At 40.4% G+C, this 24,947-nt stretch overlaps 1 protein-coding gene across 5 annotated transcripts in view; it reads left to right on the forward strand.

Annotated features, from left to right (window-relative positions):
- The window catches only part of SRS (Seryl-tRNA synthetase), a 202,935-nt gene that overhangs the window by 27,254 nt on the left and 150,734 nt on the right, over positions 1 to 24,947 (forward strand). For 2 of the 5 annotated variants that reach the window (XM_089460239.1, XM_089460240.1), the window contains exons 3-5: positions 14,165 to 14,258; positions 14,396 to 14,544; positions 14,624 to 14,716. The exons of 1 other annotated variant lie outside the window; for it this stretch is intronic. In XM_089460239.1, coding sequence (XP_089316365.1) covers positions 14,165 to 14,258; positions 14,396 to 14,544; positions 14,624 to 14,716 — 336 coding nt within the window. Of the gene's footprint in view, positions 1 to 14,151; positions 14,259 to 14,395; positions 14,545 to 14,623; positions 14,717 to 24,947 lie in introns of all 5 variants that reach the window. 2 more of the 5 variants (XM_089460242.1, XM_089460244.1) reach the window with 2 other exon arrangements.

Genomic DNA, 24,947 nt, shown 5'->3' on the forward strand with positions numbered 1-24,947 from the left:
CCATTCTATGCTTTGTATGGATATCATCCTTTATCTTTTGCTAACGTGATGTTTGGTGCTAGCAAGGCTTCGAGAGCCAAGATTTGGATCCAAGAGAGTCAGGATATCCTCCGAGCTCTCAAGGATAATATGGCTACAGCGCAGAACCAGCAGAAGCTGTATGCTGACAGGGGTCAGGTGGAGAGATAGTTTGAGGTAGGGGACTTGGTCTACCTATGATTACAGCCATACCGACAGTCGTCACTGAAGCAGAAGGGAGTTGATAAGCTCAAGCCTGCTTTTATGGGCCATACAGGGTGATATGCAGGATTGGACAGGTTGCGTATGAATTGGAGCTGCCCCAAGGCAGCAAGATTCATAACGTTTTTCATGTATCATGCCTGAAGAAGGCATTGGGGCAGCAGGTGACAGTGACAGATGAGCTACCACCCACGGATGATGAGGGGCATTTGGTGTTGCAGCCAGAGGCTATTATTGATACCAGGGAGAGGCAGTGATGGAGTAGGACAGTCCGGGAATTCTTGGTGAGGTGGAAGAATTTACCGGATGAGGATGCCACTTGGGAGAGTGAGAAAATTTTGCAGCATCCATCACTTCAGTTGCTTGAGGACAAGCAACATTTTGCCGGGGGAGACTGTAATATTCCTAATTAGCCATGGCTAATTGGAATATTCGATCAATTTTGCCTTCTATAGTTATTTACAAATAAAAAGGTGAAGAAAGGGGGACATAACTCACTTTATGAATAAAGTCACTCCCTAGTAGCACAACGTTGTAACTTAAAAAGGGAGCCAAGGGGGCCCAAGGACCACGTAGAGAAGGGGCCCACGTAGACACTTGGAGGCACTGCACAGATGGAGAAGGAACACGTGGCAAGAGAGAGGCTACGTTGGAGGAGGTGGGCCTTAGGGTTTTGAGAGAGGCCAACGCTATAAAGGAGAGAGGAGCCTCCTCATTTTGATCATTCGATTATGTTGCATTTGAGCTAGTCACTTCGACTTAGAGCACGCTGGCTGTTTAGCCTATCTGCAACACTGTTTAGTGCATTGAGTGTCTCCGTTCGGAGATCTCACCCTTAGCCCCGGGGGACTTCGAGTGCCTGCTCGGGCAAGGTAGTTTCATCAGTATTTTGCAGGAGGAGCGATTTTTGGAGTTGAGGAGGAGCTGAGTATTTTGATGACTGCGCAGTCTTGAGAGGGGAGGACGCAGTTCTTTTGGTAGGAGCTCCAGATTGGGTTTTTGTGGAGGATTTGAGCTTGGAGATTGAGCAAGGGATTAGCCCTTGCATATTGGAGGATTTTGGCAGAGTTTCGGGTAGAGTTTTGGAGTATTCTCTTCAGGAGTAGCGCAGAGCCTTAAGGGATAACGTAGATCCTCAAGGGGGTGATTTTCGGGGGTCAGCGATTTTAGAAAAGCTTTCTGGGCTTTTCTGGGTTTATTGAGTAGAGGCTGATTCCAGAGTTTCAGCATTTTCTGAGGAGGGGAACAACCCCAAATCCTCATTTGATTCCAGCAGTAGCAACAACACAGCAGTTCTTCAGCAGTTTGGACGTAGTTCAGAGAGAGGCCATTTCCTTACCATTCTGAGTGTATTTCTTCACTTGCCTTGGGCAAGTCGAGGTGCTATCTTTCTGATCACCTCTTGTACTCTTTCCATTACTCAGTATAATAAAATGGCTTAGCATTTCTCTCTGCATTTCTCGAGTTTCTGCTTATATTCCATGTATACATTATTGTATGTTGCATTACTGTTATTTCTCTGGTTGGAGTTTGCTTGTGTTTGAGGGATATCTCTGATAAGGGATATTACATGATATGCTCTCCGATGACGATTGATGATGATATTTCGGGTAGTAGCCCGCTGACTGAGATTCCAGATAGCAGCCTGATGGATAAAGGGTGGTAGCTTAAGCTCCCCTTCAGTATCAAATTCTTCTTATCCTAGATCTGAGAATGTTCAACATACGAGCAGGTACAATCAAGAGATAGATCGAAATGTACAATGATGGTTTGCAATGATGAAACACTTGAAATGGACATGATATGATGACTACATGACAAATATTATCCGTGATGATACATGATGACACTTGAAGATTCCAGAATGGCATATTGATCGATGGACAACTATTGGTAGGCGAAATTCTCCCTAGTTGAGAGGGAATGTTAATTTTTCCAACTGTGGTCAAATTGCACCTTAGACAACTCAAATGACCAAGATGATGATTGCATTAGATTCCTCTTTTCGAGAGGACCAAAATCGACCTAAAGATCACCCAATTTGGTCAAGTGGAAGTTGAGCTATGAATTATTTTATTCATATATGTATTATGGAATGGGTAAGCCCTAACGACATGGGTAACTGCTTAACTTCAGTGGACCCTCATGAAAGCCTATAAAGAGAAGAGACCTCAAGTTCATTTGCACACATTAGATCAAGCCATCTTCTCTTCTTTTATTGTCTTGGTTCGCACAGGTTTGTCAGAGGAAAGTTTGCACAAGGGTCTGCAATCTCAAGGTCGAAGCTCGCACTGATCTAGGGCTTTCTAGCCCTGGATGCTGGCACAAAACTAGGAATTTTAGTCCCTGGACGCTAGCACACAAGCCTATGAGAGCGACCAGATACCCTTGGACGCTAGCACAAAGGCTTATGGGAGTGACTACGGCTTCAGAGGCAGATCTGGAAGTATCGGTCCCCGGTCGCTTGCATAGAGTGGTCCTGAGAGCGACCAGGCTGTCTCGGATGCACGCACAGTAACTTCAAGGGAGCGACCAAGGGTTTTTGTGTAGATCTGATGAGTTGGTCCCCAGACGCACACACAGAATAGTATGGGAGCATGTGGGCTGCCACAATGGCTGGCACACAGTTCTCAGAGAGCGTCCAGAGCTGCTATAGTCGCTCGCACAGTTTCACTTCCTTGTGTTCGAGACTCAAAGATGAGATTTTAGTATTCCGAAGTTTCCACTCAGTGACAACAGTGTTCAGCAATGTTCGGCACAGTGACAAGAGTATACAACAGTTGACATTAGATTGTGGCAGCACATTACAACCATCAGTATGAGGGTTTTGATTTCTAGCATGATTAGATCTGTTTCATAGGTATAATTATTGTTTTGCTGCATAGATAAAGTTATGGATTATTGTACTCTCTTTTGCTGCATCATTTGATGACGATCTAAGAAGAAGAAGATTTGCAAGGGTTTTCCCCATAGTGGGTTTTGCCTTGGTCTCAGACCAATCCCGATGTCTCTATATATGTGCATGCTTTCTTCTACTGTTCCTTTTATGTTCCGCTGCATTGATGATGATGATGATGTTGTTTCTTTCTGTATAATTGTATACGCTGATGTATAATGATGTAGATTTGAATAATGTAATGATAATATGGGGTGAACTTAATGTATTAATGGTGAAATGCAATTATCAAAGTAAAGAACAATGTTGCCCTAAGAAAAATAATAGTACAAAACATCTTCCTCTCTAAGAGGGAGTGTTAATTGAAGTTAGTGTTGCAGTTTCTAAGTCTACTGGTTAGAAACCCTCCATGCACTTTACTGATTTATTCCTACCTACTTGTTCTGTTACTTAACAAGTTATTTACCATGTAAATACTGAAAATAAACACTAGTGCATGCTCAACATATTACAAATCATCGAGTGAAGGAAACAGAAACAAGCACACAAAATGACACTGTTATTTTTGGACCAATGTCCCCGGAAAAACCCAATGCAGGAAAACCGGTGCAGCTATCTGAGGGTTTTCTTATTAAGCAGTTTCCGAATACAATCTGGGTGCCAAATCCGGCTTACCCAACAGAGAATGCCCTTGGTAGGCCGCAGTAGTACCTCTCAGTTTGAGACAGGTGTCTCGGTTGAAACCCCGGATAAACCCTCCGGCAGCTCCTCAGCTCCAATCTGCCCCAGAAACCCCAACATCTGCCTCTTTGGACTGCGTCAGCCTCTCTCTGTCCAGCGCTGGCTCTTCGTCACCCTGAATAGGCCTGCGTCAGCCTTAGTAGGCCCTGCGTCAGCCTTCTGGCCCTCTGTGTCAGCTACGTTGGCCTCTCTGAAGCACGGCGCAACTCCTGGCTGCCTCTGCGTGGCCCTGGCTGCTACTGCGTCACTCTCGCTGGCTCTTGCGCTGATCTCCTGACACTATCTTTGCCTCTCTATCTCTCTATACTCACTGCCCCTCAGCTGCAACTCCGATCACTGATTCTATCTCTCTTAGCAAACCTCACTCTAGAGAATAGAATTACTGGTCATCTGGTGTAATCTCCAAGTGACCCTCAAGCCCCCTCTTATACTTTTCTCGTTGACATATCAACGGCCGAGATTAAGTCCCTAATCAACGGCTAAGATTAGATCTGGCTCAATCCATGACTTTTGGACCATTCTAACATAGTTTTATATTAATTCACATTAATATTTTAATTTCCCTAAGTTTAGACTTAGGGACTCCATTAAAAATATTAATTATTTTAATATCTTTCAAACTGTTTAGAATCTGCCCAAATCCTTTCTGGGTATTGGAGATCTCATGTGCCCCAACCTCTCCACCAAATTTCGTGGCTAGAGCACATCCGATGCTACCCCAAATCAACAGTTAGAGATGGAAGGGTTTTAATAAATTTAGCAGTGCACTATATTTGGAAGAAGAACCCGCATGTGAAGCTAAGGCATAGTCTTACTTTCTCTTAGTGTTGACTTGCGAAAATTCTCTAATTTTCCTGTAGTAAAAGATAGTAAATCAAACTCAGCATGCATGGAGATTTTATCTTAGTTCGACTTCAATTCAGTGAGGCAATTTGACTCGAGTTCAGGAAACCAGTTCGCTTGAGTTCAAGATGTCAGTTAGACTTGAGTTCAGTGAGGTAGTTCGACTTGGGTTTAAGGAGCCAGTTCTCTTGAGTTGAAGAGTAGTTCAATTCTATATAGAGAAGGGTGTAGACTTGGTGAGACATGTGATTATGCACTAATGAGAATTTGTGTGCTTTTTAGCTCAGGAAAATAGTTCCAGATCAGCGCGTGAGGTCAAGGAGAGCCAAAACGCATCACTTGAGGAGGCCAAGATAGCTTGCGCAAGGAAGCAGTGAACACTGTACAATTGGTACAACTTGCAAAAGAGTGAGGCCGAATTTGTCTAGGGTGTGCAGGATATTTTGTTGAGGAACAAAGAGTTGAAAGAGAATTTTTCCAGTTGGGGTTTCCAGGGTATTTCTGGTGTTTTGTTAATTGTGTGCTTATGTTTTCATAAATTTACTTTCCGCTGCAATTTTGTTAGAACACTCAGTATACTTGATCAGTGAATTTCATAGTTCAGTGTCTAGTTCTTGCATCTTAGAATATTGTGCAAATTAGCTGCTGGGTATTAGAAAACTAACAAGAATGAGAAAGCTTAGAAACATAAACAAAATGGAAAAATGAAAATGTATTTTAAATAGTTGGGGAGTGGCGGATAAAAGGGAGACTAGTGCCTTCAATTGCTTAGGTGATGGGATCATGTGAGTGATCTTAGAGGAAGGTTCTAAAGGAATATTAGGTGGTAGCAACTTGCAAGCAATCACTTGATATGCACAACTACATGCTTAACTTGGTTGGATCTACAACTGTGATGGTGGAGAGGGTTGATAAAAGATCCACTTTTCAAAGCAAATTGCAAAGGTGGCCCCTATGAAAGAGTATCACAAACGCACCTAATCAAGTGATATAGAATGTGTAATGTTTTCATCTTAAAGGTAAAAGATAGAAAAGGGAGATAGGAGGGAGGAAACAATTACCCTAGCCATTTCCAAATGTAGCACATATGCCTCTCTATGGCCCTTGGTTTGCTTTTGTTATCCAAACACCTACAAACAAATTTTAGTTTTTCTCCTTTAATTGTTCAAGCAAGTTACAGTTTTCAAGCTAAATCTTTTAATAATTTGCTCCACTCAAGTTAGGGAATTCAAAGTGTTGAAATATTTTAACTTGAGTAATTGATGGTTGACTAAGGTTTAAATTTTCTTAATTTTTGAAGAGGGTCAGCCCATCAAGGGTGCCTGTAGTCATTCTATGGTCTTAATCTCATAATGTATTGGCAGTAAAACAAATCCAACAACTAACTCATGAGATCTAAGGGAAATATGATAAATCTTTGATGATATTGGATAAAAGTTTGAATGTGAATTGATGGTGACGCCTCATGTGAAATTTTATTTTTGCAATATTTGACCTCGTCTTGCTATTGAAACACACTTCAGTGAAATTAATGGTCTATATGGTGAAATAACTCGCGCAATTAGTGAAATCAAATCCTTCTTTTCCATGACATATTTTACTTAAAGTCTGGTTTGAATTTCAGTAATGTGGAAGTTCTGGTGTTTTTTTCCTAAAATTGGTTTTCTTGGAATACCGACAGATGCATTTGCTAAGGGTTAACTTATTACTGCCATTGCATTCTCTGTTTTACACTTGTTATTGGCAACACTTACAACTGAAATTTGTTCTTAAAATAGAGTTTCATGGTGCCTATGTGTGGGTAAATAATTTATCTTCACTGATCTAAATCTGAAGCGCAATTTTACAGTTAACTGAGTTTAATGATTTACTCTTATGAAACTTTGAGACCTGGCACCGTTTACAATCATTCCATTCAGATTTCATTGATAATAAAGGGAACATACAAATTAGTTGATACATTCAGCAGCACTTCATTATGGAACATACAAATCTGTTAATACATTAGGCAGCACTTCATTTACCTTTAACATGCTGTACGTCTTCTATTTCTGGATAACATAACATGGCATATGGGCTGATGGATAATCTTTTATGAGTTTACAAGTCACCATATTGAGGATTTGGTATATGGTTGTAATTTCATACTAAATTTGTGATATCTTGCAGCATCTTTTACATTATAGTACTGAAACAACATACTTAAGCTTCTGTCATCTCAATGGTTTCACGTTTTATTGGCCCTTCTATGTTATGGGTTACATGTGGTATCGATGTAAAATTTGGACACTAAACATATGTGTGAATTCCTATGGTTTCAATGCGTAGCTAGTTCTGTTGATCTAATGACTGAGTTGTTGAACAAACACTTTCAGGCTATGACATATGGTTCATGTGGTTAATCCTACTCACAAGTGTACTTTATTCCTTCTATGTCATAATCTGATCTTCACAGCAACAACTTTCAGGATTTCAGCATAAGCATATTCATTTCAAGCATTTCATGGTTTTCACATTTAACTTGACAAATGCTATGACATATGGTTCATTTGGTTAGTCCTATTCACAAGTGTACTTTCTTCTTTCTATGTCATAATCTGATCTTCACAGCGACAACTTTCAGTGTTTTGGCATAAGCATATTCATTGCAATCATTTCATGGTTTTCACCAATGTTGCACGACTCATATTCGTATAAGACTCATCACGCTATTGACTCGTCATCTCGTATAAGACTCGGAATGACCCTTATAAGACTCGTCCAAATACATAACAACGTTAAAATTGTTGAAATTTCGAAGTATTACCCGTTAGAAATTTTATCTGTATTCTCTGGTTTATTTCGCTTACTTGTTTAATTACTAACAAGTTATTTAACCATATAAACATTGAAATAAGTGCAATACTGTCTCAACCATCTACAGATCAACAACTGAAAGAAATAGACAAACACACAAGGGACACCGTTATTTTTGGGCAATCGTCTGCGAAAAAATCCAACTTGGGAAAACCGGTGCAACAGTTCTGAGGGTTTTATTATTAAGCAGCTTTTCTTGAGTACACTGGGTGCCAAATTGGCTCACTCGACAGAGATAAAAGATTCGACAGTAATACCTCCCTTCGGAGGCAGATATTCTGAAATTCTGCCCCACGAAACCCTCTCCAGCACAATTTGAAGCACTGCGTCAGCCCTCCTAGCCTCTGTGTCAGCTTGAAACCCTTTGCGTCAACCTTCTGAGGCTCTGCGCAGCCTCTTTGGCCCTCTGTGTCACTTCTGTAGCCTCTGCGTGGATGACGTAGGCCCTTCTGGCCTTTGCGTAGTCACTGCTGGCCTCTGCGTGGCTCCCTCTGGCTCTGTGTCTGCCTCTCTGCCTCTGCGCTGGTCTTCCAGCACTATCTCTGCCTCTCTGCCTCGTACTCACTGCCCCTCGCTGCAACTCTGATCACTGGTTCGATTTCTCTTAGCAAACCTCGCTCTAGAAAATCGAATTGACTAATCACTCTGGTGTATCTCCAACTGACCCTCAAGCCTCCTCTTATACTTTTTCTGTTGAGTCTTCAACGGCCGAGATTACATCTCTAATCAACGGCTGAGATTAGATTTGGCTTGATCCATCTCATTTAAAGCCTTCTAACCCAGTTTTCTATTAATACCCATTAATATTTTTATTTTCCTAAGTTTAGACTTAGGAATCCATTAAAAATATTAATTATTTTAATATCTCCTTCATCAGGCAGAATTTCCCCAAACCATTTCTGGGTCTTGGAGATCTCATGTGCTTTAGCCTCTCCACCAATTTTCATGGCTAGAGCACATTCGATGCTACTCCAAATCAACAAAAATATGGTAAATTTTAAGCAAAAAAAAGAAACTAATGACAATTCCAATTCTTATAAGTTATAAAAACCACAATATATGCAATAATTCATAACATCATCTCATATCTATAAAAGTACAACATAACATATTCAATTTGTAAGCAAAACATTTAGATACTGGATAAGAAAAGGACTCATGATTCCATAATTAAAATAAAAAATGATAGCAAGTTCAAAATTCAAATACATATGTCATAAATGGTAAATGATTGTCTCATAACAATCTTGAGTCTCATCACTCATGGACGACTACACCTACAATAAGCTCTCGTGGAGCTAGTGCTAACATCGGAACGCTGAAGCAACTGTGAGGCAGGTGTATTTGGAGTCTCCATTTGAGATGGCAAACTAGAGAGATCCTCAGTCTCTTCATCAAGCCAACTCAAATCAGGGGATTCCTCCTCCACAACCCAATCAAACTCTAAATCAATAGTATCCAATAAAATTGGATCTGTATCCTTTGGTTGCACTTGTTTTGTGAGCATTCGAAGGTTGTAGTAGATGAAAACCAACTTCTCCAACCTCTCATGCTCCAACCTGTTTCTCTTTTTGTTGTGGATGTGCTCAAACACTGACCAATTGCGCTCACAAGAAGAAGCACTGCAGGGTTGACTCAGAACTTTGATGGCGAATTCTTGTAATTGTGGTGCCTCAGTGCCACAATCTATCCACCAATGAGCTATAAAAAAATAACAACAAAGATTATCAGTTTGTAATGCCAAACATATAAAAGAGAACTAGCAAAATTACAAGCTAAGTTCGAACAATTTGCACTTACAAGGCATTTTCTTGTCCTTGAGACGTTGGCTTGAGCTGAATCTAAACATGCCAGATGCTTCTTTGTACATATCTCGTTGTATGTTGATTTTGTCTTGAATATTTTGATCTGGGAACATCTTTTCAATGCATATCATGACATCTCTCATCACCTCGGGATCTCTTTGAATGCTAGACCCCTCATTATAGAATAAGCTTGAATTGAGATATGCTCCTGCTGCATGCAATGGTGAATGTAGTTGCCTGTCCCACTTGGAATCAATAATTTGCCATATAGGGAGATATTTAGATTCATTTCCCTTATAGAAAGTCTTGATGGCTTCTTTGGCCCTGCCCATGACCTCATAAATATATCCCATTGCAGGTTTCTCTCCATCCATCAATCTCTACACTTTCACAAGGGGCTCAGTGAAGTTGACAATCTCAGTGAGTTTGTCCCTTTGTCCCACAAACCATCACCAAAGACAGATGCTTTCATAGACAATACTGTTGGTTTTGTGCTATCTTTCCAAAATACCCATTGTTGGCTACAAAACATTCTTCTCAAAGCTTGGTACTCATACAAAAGGCTTTGGAGGGAAAGAAAGTTTGTAGCAAACTGTGTGACAGTTGGGCGACTAAGCTCACCCTGTGTGAATTTCCTCATAAGGTTCAACACCCAAGCATGATTATAAATATACTTGGTAATTTGCTTGCATTCTTGCACAACATTTTGCTCCCACTCCAACTTCCCAATGCCCTCTAGTATCAAGTATTTGCAATGGGCAGCGCATGGAGTCCAAAAAATGGTGGGATATTCGACACAAAGCAACCTTCTAGCTGCCACATAATTTGCTGCATTGTCCGTGATTACTTGGACAACATTTGCAACCCCAACTTGCTCCACCACATCAGCCAACAATGTAAAAATTAAATGTGCATCTTTTACATTTGCAGATGCATCAATGGATTTTAGGAACATGGTTCCCTTAGGGCAAGCTACAACAAAATATATTATTGTTCTACCCCTCTGATCTGTCCACCCATTAGACATAATTGTACAACCTGTAAATTTCCATGAGCTTTTAATGCAATCCATTTGCTCCTTGACACACTCAAGCTCCTCATCTAGCTATTTCCCCCTAAGTGCATTATAAAATGGGGCTTTGTATCCAAGGCCAACACTTGCAATGGCATCCACCATGCGCTGATAAAAATAAGACTTTGCATGGTTGAATGAAAGATTGTTATGGTATCAAAACCTCCTCACTTCCATATTTGCTTCCTTCCTCTTCTTTTCATTAAAACTATCCAAGGTTGGTTGAGATCCTAGAGTTGTACGAGGACTGAAGAAAGAAGAGGTTATACTCCTGTTTGCCACAACATTTGAAGAGGAGTTACCAATACCTAGACTTTGAATCTGTGTTTCACTCTGAGATGAAGATCTACCCATCCCAACAATCTCATCTTTCCTTTTTTCCCTCTTAGAACTTTCATCTTTAATGGCTTCCAAAGTAGCTGCCATTTCAGTAGTGACTTCATCAGGGCAATTTTGACAACATCCCACACCATTTCCAGGAATTCTAGCTTGTTTATGCCTACATGCATTGTGGCATTGCAATAATTGCACTTGACATGGTGGTTATTACTGACAATGATTCGTTGACCATGTGCCCATGGCGGATCACGAGATTTTCTAGAACCCTTTGGTGGCATGGTGACAGAATTTGGAAGGAAACAAATAAATTTTAATTTTTTTTTGGTTTTGATTTTTTTTTAATTTGCAATTTTTTTTGGGCTTGTGGCTAAGTTTCTCAGCCACACAGCTGTGGATAAGGAGGCAGTTCTCCTCAGCCCATAGGTCAGCCACAGGGCCAAAAATTTGCAAACATAAAAAAAAATTGAAAACAAAAAAATAACTAAATTGAATACAAAAAATTTCAAAAAATTTACATGGAAAACATTCAAACAAGGTTCATGAAGCCTACCTGAAGCTGGGTCTGGACTCTGATCTGATGAAGCCTCCTTTAGCTCCATTAGCTTCCTCTAGGAGCTCCTTCACTGTGCAATGGAGTCACTCAATACTCATAGAAATTAGCCAAACACTAAAATGACAAGTGAATGACAAATGGAAGGGATAGAGGTGCCTATAAAGCATTTTCTTGCCTCCAATTTCCCTTTCCGTCCACCTCATTTCCAAAAAAGAAAAGAAAAATGAAAAAAAAATTGCCTTTTGAGGATCGACGGGTCTTATAAGGGTCCGATGCGGGTTTTATAGCATACCCGTGGGTCTTATACGGGTAGCTGAGTATAATAAAATACCTGCTGAGTCTGGGTCTTAAGCGCGGGTTCTATGCGAGTGACCCGGCTCGCCATAGAACCCACTAAGACCCGCTGGTACTCGTGGGTCTTATACGAGTGGTGCTTCTCTGGTTTTTAGATTTAACTTGACAAATTTCTCTTCTCTTTTGAATGGCACCTTGCAAACACTAATAAACTACTAAACACTAATAGAGGCGTGGAACACTGACAATTTCATCTAAAACATTAAGAGAAATAGCTTGAATGTAGATTGGGCAAATATATTGGTTTTATGTGCACTACTTGAGGTTTTTGTCCCATTATTGTGAGGTGGCAAAGAATGATACAACATGTGACTGGGGACAACAATCTAGGGGAGGCTAATTTGGAGGCTGAAGCCACAATTTTAGAACACATGGAGGTTAAACTTTTGGGCAATCATGCTGGTGATTATATTCATGTAGCAGAGATACCACCCATACCCTTCAGTAGGTTTCTAGATGCAGGACCTTTGTCTTTATCTTTAGAACATCCAATGTTTCGTGGGGGCCATACAGCCTCTAGTTTGTTCCATGACTGCTTCCACCTACTCTTACTCGTCTTTGTAGATCATGGGATAAAAAGCTAGAAGTTTCTCATGCAAAGAGAAAAGCTTAGTAGATACTAGATTTATTTGTCTTTTTCTTGTTTAGAATTTAGTCTCTTGGACTTAGTACTTTGTCTTTATTATGTCATATTTTGTAAACATTATATGAGAGTTTAAGTTTGAACTTTGAACCCACCTTTGAAATGTTCATTGCATCTTACAAATCTTTGGTAATGAATATGATGCTTTGTTTCATTTCATTGTTGATGTTATAACTTATCTGTTACAATTTGTTGATGACAAATGTTATATGTTGAAATTTGAAGATTGATGTTATGGTTGATCATTTGATGGCAATGTTATAAGATATCTTTGCTAGGTGATTAATGTTATGTGTACTAGATGGTTGAATGCTTGGATGATCATCGTTAACCTAGTTGTTAAATCTATATTTTCATTATTTTTGCAGCTAATTTGGCATTCTGTATATATTTTTTGAATATATATGCATCAAAATATATTAAAATATGTATTATATAAGAAATGCTCTAGAAACACTCTGCTCCCACAAGCTTTCTGAAAATTGCACTCCCTGCTGCTGTTCCTTGTTCTTGACAACCTTGGTAGAGCTACATGTCCATTTACTGGGGGCAGCTCTTGGCTTCAGTTTCTAGCCCATACAATGTTCTTACAGGTATTAGAGCCCATGGTTTTGGCTAGGGATTTCTGAGTACTAGGTTGAAATGACTGATGTGTCTCGGGAGGGGTGTTGGAGTGTCAATCCACATCTGAAGTTTGACTGCAGTGCTGCCTGTCATCATGAGTTCATGTAGCTTAGTGGTAGAACAGCCTACCGGTCAGGGTAGGTCCTTTAAATTGCAAGCCAACATTTTCACAATTTATGATGGAATTTCAGACCTAGCTCAATTATTTTTGATAAGATAAGATAATTGTATTAATGTCCAACAAATGACCACAAAAGTAGGTCAATGGAACTAGGAGGTACATTCCACGTGAATACAATGTGGGAGTGCAAAAGCAACTACTATGTCAATGCTGAAAGCAACAGAAAGCAAACAAAAGGAATCATAGCTAAGTGTCTAGCAAGCAGATAGAAAGATCATCTGCTTGCAGACAAATATAGAGGTCCACAATGATTAGGGAGGCCCATATGCCACAGGAAACCAAGCCTTTAGGAAGGGCAAAAGGAATCTGAGATTCCCAAAAGTGGCCTTAACTAGCAACTTGGCTCTCTCTAGAAGACTAGAGTTACATCTCTATTTGCCTTAGCATTATGTCAAATGTAGTGCTATTATGGGAACATATTCATAAATATTGCCATGTAAAATCCCATATATATTTTAAATTATTTGCAACAATATTATCTGGCTTTCATCAAGCAAAATGTATCCATACCATAAACAAACCCCAATTTGTTGACATCTGTAAAAATACATAGTAACACCACAAAATCAGTAGACCTATCATGTTTTATCAATTTATTATGAAAGCTTCGATCAATCCTACTCCCTTCATTCCACCAACAAATATTGACTAGTACAATATGAATAAACTACCAGGCAAGTTCTGCTTTGTTGATGTGTCTCTAATTTATTGGTTGTTAACCATGAACATTATGCCAATATTTTGTCCATGTATCTTTGAGCACTAGTGTTCCACTTGAGACGAATAGATTAACATGACTTTGTCATTGTGCTTTAAATATCTAGAACTTAGAACAGCTAGAGCTTAGCCCTGCTTTATCTGTGTGTTTTTAAGTGCACAAAGTGCTGTATTGGATTACCGAGTCAATATTGTTATAAGAGCATACAGTAGAGCATCTCTAAATGTCTTTAGGTATGCGATTATGTTTTTTCATGAAAGAGAAAACAACAATGCCTTATTGTCAGACACAGATGGCAGGAAGTAGAAAGTCTGCGAGCTGAAAGAAATGTGGTTGCAAATAGGATGAAACGCAAGCTTGATCCTTCAGAGCGGGAGAAATTAATAGCAGAAGGTCAGTGCATCTGTATTTTTATGTGAGTTACATAGATACTAAATTTCTTTCAAGTATTTGCCACAGTGTAATCCTATAGCAATTAAGCGTGAGATAGCTTTGCACTCTTGCTTGACTGAAAGAATGCTTACCTACAGGAAAGCACTTGAAGGACAACCTTGTGACACTAGAAGAAGACCTTACACAGCTTACAGATAAACTACAGCGAGAGGCACAATCCATACCAAATTCAACCCATCCAGATGTTCCAATTGGAGGAGAGGATGCTGCATCACTGAGAAAAATGGTGCAACTGCTTGTCTATATCCATTAATGTCATGAAAATATTTTTATACAATGTGCTAACTTGGTATGTTGTATTGCAGTTTGGGACCAAATGTGAATTTGACTTTCCTGTGAAAGATCACGTGGACTTAGGTCAAGAGCTTGATCTCTTTGATTTTGATGCAGCTGCAGAGGTACAATTTTATAAACTTTAGGTGCATTGTTTTACAACTCCCTATGCTGAACAATGCCAGTATTTTCTCAGTAGGCTTTCTTATCTATACTTAAGTTTGGTGCATGCTTTGGATCAGGTTCCCTCTGTTTGGTATGGAAATTTTCAGCTCCATGTCTATTAGTCAGAAATAGAATAGAGAGAGTGCATTTAAGTTTTAATCCCCCTCGGTTGGGATTTGGCATTATATATAAACCTTTTATGCTTTCCATCTTGTGCATTTGCTGGGTCACTGCCAATCTGCAAGATTGATGTTGTATGTGTGAACATATAGTATGTTAGGACTATACACTAGTGTAGACCCATATTAACTCTGGATCTATTCAGCACACTGAGGGATCAAAAAGAGATTGAGATGCAAATCTCCTGGTGCTTAGAAGATCTTGAGTTAAGATGAATATATGCTGGTATGTGTGAGTATGCATAGTAATTAATGCTTCATATTCTTTTCTTAAATTCCTTTTTCTATGTTATGTTTGTTTGTTTGTTTTTTTCATATATTTTAATTTATAAGCACAGATGTTACACCTCATGTATACTGAGCTGTTATTCTTTTTTAAATATTATATTGGGCCTGTTACCCACCAAAAGTGGGTAACTCCATAGGAGAAATTTCCTCCTAGATATCTCTTCAGTCAGCAGCTAACAACCCTTGATAGCCACCGATGTAGCCGATGTATTGTGCCATTTGATATCCGCTCCCTGAACTAGTCATATGTCCCCTCGCCCATTTGTCGAGAGTATATGTTTGAAGGTGGGAAATCCAATCCTAAAGGTATGTTTTTTATTGTGCAATCGAGTGCTTATGCTTGTTTTTCCTTGGGCATATTGCGCAAGGATTATTGGGTGACTTGGAAAGATGAAGGGATTTGACTATAGTTTTGTTCCCTTGCCTTAACTGGGGGATTAATCCTCAATCCTAGTGCCATGGGATCTCCCCTATTGGCCTATGGTTTCAGGAAGGGCACTACTTGGGAAACCTTGATTTTGGTAGCATGGTCCCGTTTTCCAGTTTCACATTTTTCATTCCCCTCCGCACATTACAAGCCTATTTCCTCATCTTCTCTCTCTGGGTCCACATGACCATCGGGTTCAAAAGGCATTGGTAGCCCCCTCCCCTTGTCCACATGCCTGAGACGGGCTTGGAACTGTTGCCTTGTAGGTTGATGTAGCTAAATGAACATTAAAGGCATATTGTGGCCACAAGAAAGGAACAAAAGAAAAGAATATCATAAAATGCAAAAGATGGTCGGGACATTTAATATAGCACATGGGCAAAAGCCAAACATGAGCTCCACCCCTTTATCATGGCCATCATCCTGGTTCATAGTGCCCTTGAGTGCCCACACATCATTAAGGAACCCATGCACGTGTGAAAATTTAGAAACTTGAATCCTATTGTAGCAACTGGAAATTATTCTCCTAATTGTTAATTAAATTTAACAATTTATTTACTGTTTCCTACAACAAATATTGAACAACTCACACTGCAACCTACACAAATAAAACTGCGGAAGAATAAACGCTGGAACAAATGCTAGAACACACACATAAATTTACACAGTTATTTTTGGACAAATGTCCCTGAAAGAACCCAACTTGGGAAAACCGGTGCAACAGTGAGGGTTGTATTTTATTATGCATCAGATAAATTTGAGTACATCTATGGATGCCCAACTGACAATCCAAACAACAAGAAAATTTGGCAGAGATATTCCCTAAGTAACCTCGGCACTCGTGCTTCCTACACTCGTGTTGCTTGCACCGCGCGTTCCTGCACTCGCGTTTCTACACTCGTGTTCCTACATTGGGAATAACTCAGCCTCTTGCTACTGCCTATCCAGATCTAGAAATCTTCCTCTGGATCACTGTCCCTGCCCCTCACTGACACTGCGTCCCTCTCTGGCTCAAACTCTACTGCTGCTAGCTCGATTTGCACAAGGAACTGTTGCTCAAGTATGTCCTCTCCTAGTGCCCGTTGACTTCTTCTTATAATCCTTTGTTGGCACTCCAACGACCAAGATTAAATCTTAATCAATGGCTAGGATTAACTAGAAGTCGATCTGTGTGAGTTTCTAGAACATTCACACCTTGACTTAATTAATTTTGATTAATTAACCACATTCCCTAAGTTTAGACTTAAGAAATATTAAAAAAACTGGTTAACAATCTAATTAAGTAATTTTTAGGCTGAAATTCGAGAAACAATTTATGGGTTTTGGAGATCTAATGTATTCTAGCCTCTCCATAAAATTTCAAGTCTAGAACACATCCGATGCTACAAAAATAACACTCCCTTTTAGCGAGGAATGTGTTCTGGTGCTCTACTGCACATCCTGTGACAACACCTTGTCTCTGCATCTTCTCCTGTCACGCTGCTGATGTATGACACTATTGCCCGCTAACCACTGCACAACTTTGATATATGCTGCATCTGTGCTGCTGCCTGCTGCTGACTCTGCTGAACTGTTGCCAACACAATATCTGCATTGCAACTCCCTCTCATGTGTTGTTGCTGCAACTGCAACATCTGCAAGTGAAAAACATCCTAAATATTGAATCATCTGTGATCAATATGATGCACCTGTCTCCCGAGTCACTGACTGCTGCTAGTATCTGCGCTGTCACTGAGGAATCTGCGCTGCTGTTGACTCTGCACTGTGCCCCCTGCACTGCTGCCAACTTTGCACTGCGCTCCTCAGCATCTCACTGCTACTAGATTCTGCAACTGTCACTCTGGCATCTGACTGCATCAACTGTCACTGATCCATCTTGCTACCGAATACCGTGGGCCCCTGTAGCGAGGTATTGATCCATGAGGTGGACTACTCAAGGATCTTGCCCATCAAGCACACTGGAGTGTCATACTCCTCCTCCTGGATCTGGTGCCCCACTATCTCCTATCGAGCCTAGTCCCTGGCTGGGACCCTTCCTTTCTTTGCAACTCGCACTAGACAACTCACACTTCCTTCGACGCTTGTCTCCGACAACTGGAAGTCGATCTGCTGCCCAGATCTGCTTTGTGGCTAATTCACATGGTCTCCTCTGGCAATCTCGAACGATCATCCCTACAGAGCTGCAAAAATATGGAGACTCAAAACTGGAGAAAATAAACCTTGAAAATCTCCCTCTTTCCCTCTACTCGGTTGCTGGAATTGCTATTCAAACTCCTCTCTGGAGTGAGAAGATCGACTCGCAACTACTGCTGATCTGCAAGGAAAAACGAACTTCTTGAGACTAGAAATTCCCTGAGGAAAATTTCCCTCTGTGTGTGCTCTTCTCTCTTCCACTTGATGCTAGCTCTGCTCTAGCAAATTGCTGCAAAAACTACTGCGTCTAGCTAGAGATCTGCTTTGCGAAAATACTGGGTTGCTCCCTCTGCCTTTGGAATCCCTCGATTTGGAGAGATCGATTTTTTTGTCCCTCTCTTAGAAAAATCGAATCTCCTCAAGAAATTCAGCCTCTTGGCAAAGTGACTGCGCTGCCCTCTGGGGTTTCGATCTGTTGCCCATACTGAACAATGAAACTCCTTTCTTCATTACTGAGCTCTTCGACTGATCATCTGCACTCTGATACCATGTGAAAATTCGGAAACCCGAATCCTATTGCAGCAACTGGAAATTATTCTCCTAATTGTTAATTAAATTTAACAATTTATTTACTGTTTCCTACAACAAATACTGAACAACTCACACTGCAACCTACACAAATAAAACTGCGGAAGAATAAACGCTGGAAGAAATGCTAGCACACACACATAAATTTACACAATTATTTTTGGACAAATGTCCCTGGAAAAACCCAACTTGGGAAAACCAGTGCAACAGTGAGGGTTTTCTTTTATTATGTGTTGGATTTTCTAAGTCTAACTGTTATTTCTTCCTACTTGTTTTGATTAATTAACAAGTTATTTACCATGTAAATACTGAAAATAAATACAAGTACATGCTCAACGCATTACAGATCATCAACTGAAGGAAACAAAACAAGCACACAAGTCTATCTGTGCGAGTTTTTGATTAATTAACCATATTCCTTAAGTTTAGACGTAGGAAATATTAAAAAAATTGGTTAGTAATCTAATTAAGTCATTTCTAGGCGGAATTTCCAGAAACAATTTCTGGGTTTTGGATATCTCATGTATTCTAGCCTCTCCACAAAATTTCAAGGCTAGAACACATCCACTGCTACAAAAATTAACAGCATGTCCCAACTCCTGGTGGGTGATGAGCTATCCCACCTTAAGGGGTTAATAGTTGCTGCATATCTCTCACAACGTGCGTTTATTTCCTAGAGTCTTGAATAGTAATACAAAGAAAAATCATAAAAAGGCAAAAGACAAATAATGAAGGGTGGAAAAACAAAGGCTGAGGTAACTCATGAATCCACGATTGCTTCCTCATACATCTATACACCCAAATATGTGGACATCCCTCATCATTACCAGCTTTGAACCCATGGCATATGGCTTTGAGACCCCCGTGTCCCCCATCAATCTCATCATTGTTAACATGACCCATATCAATTGAATGATGTACTTTGGACCTGTGTTTCCCCTTGGCGGCTAGGAACACCTAATAGGGTTGTTTATTAGCCACTCCTACCTAGGGAGGTAACACTATTACAAGCTTAAATCCCCAAGTTTGGAAGAGAAGCCCATTATGAAGTCTCAATGTGCCCTTGATTAACAAGCTTGGTTCACTTAGATGTACTAATGAATTATTGTACTTAATGGTGAGGAAGCACATTGGATTTTATATGTAATTGGTAGGTGGTTTCATCATGGGTTGGGCAACTTAACTTGGGCCCAAGACCACCAGACGATCATATTGACACTCTTAGGGCATGTGTTGAGAGCCATTGGACTCCATCATGTGTTAGAGCATCATTTCATGCCATCAACACTTTCAACACCCTCAGTAGTCTGTTCATTGCCCCACATTATTTGCAAGATGATGCACTTGGACCAGTGTGCCCTAATCAACTTAGCATATTATGGCAGCTGATCCAAGGCCCATAGGAGGTTTGTCTTACCCTTGAGGAATGGGAGGGTGGGCACCATCATCAGAGCCATCATTTGGAACATTATACAGGTTATTCTATCATTTGGAGACCCACGAGACCAACATTTGTGCCCCAAACACACTTTGGGGCCCCACATGATGACTTGCATGGAGACTGTTACCGCTCAAATTAGCAGGGGTCTTAGGAGGGGTTCCTATAGAGAAACTACTAGGTCAAGTGGCAACAATGGAGCAATAGCCCACTGTCACCTCAGCTAAAGCTCCCTGCTCTTTACGAAATTTCATCGATGGGAGGAGTCCCATTGTCAGGGAAATCAATATGAGAAGTATATCAATGGGTGAAGGTAGTGATTCCAAGAGCCTATTCAAAGGAGAGACTCTAATGATAGGGATTTCTTGCTTTAGAAGCAAGATGAATGGCTCTCCAAGAAGGGCTAAGAGGAGACCTAGACCTAGGGTTGAGGAGTATTTCTTGATAAGAAGTGCCCTAGACCAAGGAATCCTGAAAGAATAGGGTTTATAAGCAATCCTTGTGAAATTGGAGTGACAAGGTTGCGGGACCACAAAGAAGCACTGGTGGACCCAAATGAGGTCAAGGGTTTGGTTTGGAACTTCAAGCAAATGGACTTGACTGAGTGAGGGAGGAGAAAAGGATCAAAGAGATAGGATTTGGATTTTCAATGCAATGACACTTAATAAAGCCACTAACCAAAGGAAGCCAACGGAGAAACGGTTCTTGAGCTAGGGCTTGGGATAACTTGAGATTCCACCGTCGGAATAGCTTGAAAATAAGAGGACCTCTCAAGGACACACCGACGCAATTCTTGACTAAGTTTCATCAACTTTCGATGGCTACATTGGATTTAGCGTGATGCCCTAGGCAACCTACTAGGGTCAGGGCTTAGAAAAAGAAAAAGAGGTGAAAAAGATGTTTGGTTTGGTGATCACCTAGGACTAGACCAGTGCCTAGCCTATTGGGAGAATGGAGTCAATATGATCCAATGTTTAGAGATGCTTATACCCAATCAAGGAGTTCTCTAGCAACTTCGCATGGCCCTAGAAGCAACTACTAGGTTACTAGGGAAATTTATACTTATTTGATGTTGCAATTGATGACTTATCAAGGCAATTGTGAATAATCACATACCCCTAGGACCTTCATTCACTATACTTTGCATAAACATATGAAAAGGCCCTCACAAAGACAAGATCGAACAAATTCACATTTCATTAAGGTAGCTACACCAGCTTCATGAGCGAAAATTTTCCATACATTATACAAGTGCAAGACATGAAAAAGAAACCATGTAAAAGACACTTACAAGTATAGCGAAATTTTCCAATCACCAATAGAGATAAAAATCGAAGCTCCAAGATAAGAAACAAGTCTTTCCAAACATCGAAATGCATCAAGAATCCAATTCGTCCATCAATAAGGCTAGTGAAATTCTCAAGAAGAGATACAAGTCCAAATCCAAGTGATGATCGAATAAAATGATCATCACATCAATATTTATCATCCCTAAGGGGTTTGATTTACCTAATAAGGCCTAATAACGCCCCAACTAATAAAATAATTTACCAAAACAACATTCCTTGATGACAAGCCCTCTAAGATAGCTCCATAATACAAAAATAAGCCTCCCAAGAGGGAAAAATAATAGATACAATAGGTTGAAGGGCCATTGAAGAGGCCTAATGGAGTCTAATGTGTGCCAAGATGGATGAATGAGCTCCAAACATAGTGATAAAGGGGGTGGTCCCTTGATATCCAAGCAAATGACCTGTGGTGTCCCTAAGTGGCTGTGAGGGCACAAAAACATCCTCACGTGTCTCCAAGTGGATTGAACAAGCCTGTATCCCATTTGTAAGGACTAGAAGGATGATGCAAGCCTTCCCTTTGTCTCCCACGGTGAGACATATCCTCATCTAGGCCCTGGATTAGCTGCCAAGTGTGTGGTGCAAGAGTGTAGTTGGCTGGGCAAGGTGGTCCAGGCGTATCATCATCATCAAGTAAATGGAGCATGAGTAAGCAATGGGTAGAACTGAGGATCCCATGGAGTCGCAATATGCTCTCTTCTATGGTGGAGGCCCATGGCTCTCAATGCTCACCCTACAAACGCCAATATGACCTTCTGGCAGGCTTGGACACCGTATAGGGAGACCAAACTCAAGATGAAGACCCACCTGCAATCCTGCATAAGATCCAATGTGTCCCCTCACCTTCCAGTGCAACCAAACATTAGTACAATTGAGTAAATGAGCTTACAAATCATGGAACCAAGTGGACACTTCATGGTGGCATGTGTTGATTTTTGTAAAATCGGTTGTGTTCTAGCCATGAAATTTGGTGGGAGGCTAGAATACATGTATTCTCCAAAACCCATAAATCGTTTCTGGAAATTCCACCTAGAGACGACTTAATTAAAATAATTAATCTTTTTTTAATGATGCTTAAGTTTAAACTTAGGAAAATTGATTAATTAAAGGGTATTAATTAAGTCATGGTGAAATCTTCTAGAAGAAGACATGGATCGAGTTCTAGTTAATCTCAACCATCGATTATGTTTTAATATTGGCTATTGAAGCCTCAACGAGAGATTATAAGAAGAAATTTGATGGGGGTTGGAAAACACACTTGGAGCCAGCAGGAATTCGATATTGTTGGGAAATCGAACTCCAGAGTAACAACTGTGTGTTGCCGGAGGTGATTCAATAGTTTCGAAGTAGTGAGAGAGGGGTAGGGATAGTAAGGTAGGAATGAAGCTTTTCCAGTCCCGTGAGTGCATAGCAGAGAGACAGCGTACTCCACAGAGAGGCTGACGCAGTGCAGAGAGGCAACACAGAGCTTTAGAGGGAGATTTGTATTTTGCTGAGAAGTTGAGATTCAGTGGTAGGAGCCAGAGTGGGAGCTCGGAGGCTAGAAGATCGAGTTTCCAGGACAACCACTGATCAACAAAGAGAGAGATACTGGTCCAAGCAAGGCTGTCGCAAATCTGCGTAGTGTGACGCAGAGGCAACACAGAGGTAGCTGGGAGCAGCTCATCATGAGCTAAGGTCAGTTTTGGATCACCGGTGGAAGTGAGATTTTTCTCACTAGACGTTTGTCAGTCATTTTCTCTGTATGGAAAACTAGATTTGAGCTTCCATAGATTTGTACTTAGATTTACTACTGCATAATAATAAAACCCTCAGCTGCTGCACCGGTTTTCCCAAGTTGGGTTTTTCCGGAGACATTGGTCCAAAAATAACGATGTTTATTGTGTGTGTGCACCTATTCTTCTAGTGTTTTTATTTCTTCCGCAGTATTGTATTTGTGAAAGCTGTAGTGTATATGTTACGATATTTGCCGTACGAAACTACACGTAATTTGTTTGATAAATTTAACAAATAGAAGAAACATTATCAGTTGCTGCAGTAGGATTTGGGGTCATCGAATTTTCACAGCATGCCTTTGCATAGTGGGCTTTATAACGTACAAGTGTCTCCAAGTTCAAGAAGAAGGTTAATTAAAGACCCTATTAGGTGGTTTCAGCCTCTAAGGGGATGACATGTCATGGTACATCCATCAAGTGGCGGGTGGCACATGATATGATGATGGTATGGAGTGGGGCATCAGGGGAAGGCTCCAAGCCACATGCCACAATACAAGGGTAGCTATAATAAGGGAAGCCCACACTTGGGTATATGAATGTAGGAGGGAGCAATCGTGGTACATGAGTTACCTCGACCTTTGTTTTTCCACCCTTCTTCATATGCCTTTTGCCTTTTATTGGTTTTTCTTTTATAATTGCTCGGGGCTCCAGGGGATGAGAGCATGATGTGTAAGATATAACAGTGGATACCCCTTTAAGGTGGGGTAGTTCATTGCCCACCAGGGGTTGGGACAATCATGGGTTCCTTAATGATGAAAGGGGTCGATATGAGGGACCCTAGGAACCAGGGTGATGGCCATAATGATAGGGGTAAAGCTCATGTTTGGCTTTTGCCCACGTGCTAAATTTGTATGTCCCAACCATCTTTTGCATTTTATGGTACATTTCCTTTTGAGAGTTGCCAAATTATGCTTTTTATTTTATTTCTAGTTGCATCAACCTCTGGGGCATCGTTCTAGGCCTGACCCAAAGTGTGGACAAGGGGAGGGCAAGGTTAACTCTTTGTGGATTTAGTGGACAAATGTGGACTCCGTTATGAAACCAGCTCAAGAAAAGATAGAAAAGATAGATCAACGCCTTAGAATTCAGCCTCTTCGAGGGGGCAACCTCCTTTACATTACATAAATGAGCAATTCTTGGATGATACAAATGAAAAGACCTCCTTTCTATATATAGGAGTCTAAGGGGTCATATGATTTCAGCAGAATGACTTGGGTTTACTTCTTGAAGAACAAGTCAGAAGCATTTGATAAGTTTAAAATTTTTCGCCACCTTGTTGAAAATGAAGTCAAAGAAAAGATAGGTACTCTCAGGACGGATAATGGGGGAGAATTCACTTCAAATGAATTCAAAAATTATTGCAGTGAAAATGGCATAAAACGACATCTTACTAATGTTTACACTCCACAGCAAAATGGAGTAGTCGAAAGAATGAACCGCACTTTGTTAGGAATGGCGAGATCCATGTTAACCTTCAAGAGGTTAAGTCCAACATATTGGGCGGAAGCAATACATACAGCTGTCTACTTAAGAAATAGATCTCCAACTGCTTCTTTAGACGGAATCACACCTTATGAAGCTTGGTTTGGTTTCAAACCTCGAGTTAAACATCTTAGAGTTTTTGGGTCAGTATGTTATGCCTTAGTTCCGAAAGAAAAACGAACTAAGCTTGACTCAAGAAGTTTAAAATGCACAATGATTGGCTATTCTGATGAGAAGAAAGGGTATCGTTTTTTGACCAATGGAAAATTCATTGTGAGCAGGGATGTCATTTTTGATGAAACAGAGAGTAAGAGTGCTGAAGAAATTGAAAATCTTCTTCACAAATTAGAAACTAAGGGAAGTAAAAGAAATGGACAAATGCAAAGTCAACCAACTTCACCGAACATAAAGACCTCTTTGATACTCAGCCAGAATCAAAGAAGGTTGATCTACAGTTAAAATTGTTGCAACAAAAATTAACTGCAGATGGTGATATTCTAGAATATCTCTCCAGACTTAAGAATATTAGGCA

The sequence above is a fragment of the Pinus tabuliformis genome, chromosome 7 (assembly GCF_031772625.1).
Source record: "Pinus tabuliformis cultivar Carrire ecotype Pingquan chromosome 7, CPIR1, whole genome shotgun sequence".
Classification (NCBI taxonomy): domain Eukaryota; kingdom Viridiplantae; phylum Streptophyta; class Pinopsida; order Pinales; family Pinaceae; genus Pinus; species Pinus tabuliformis.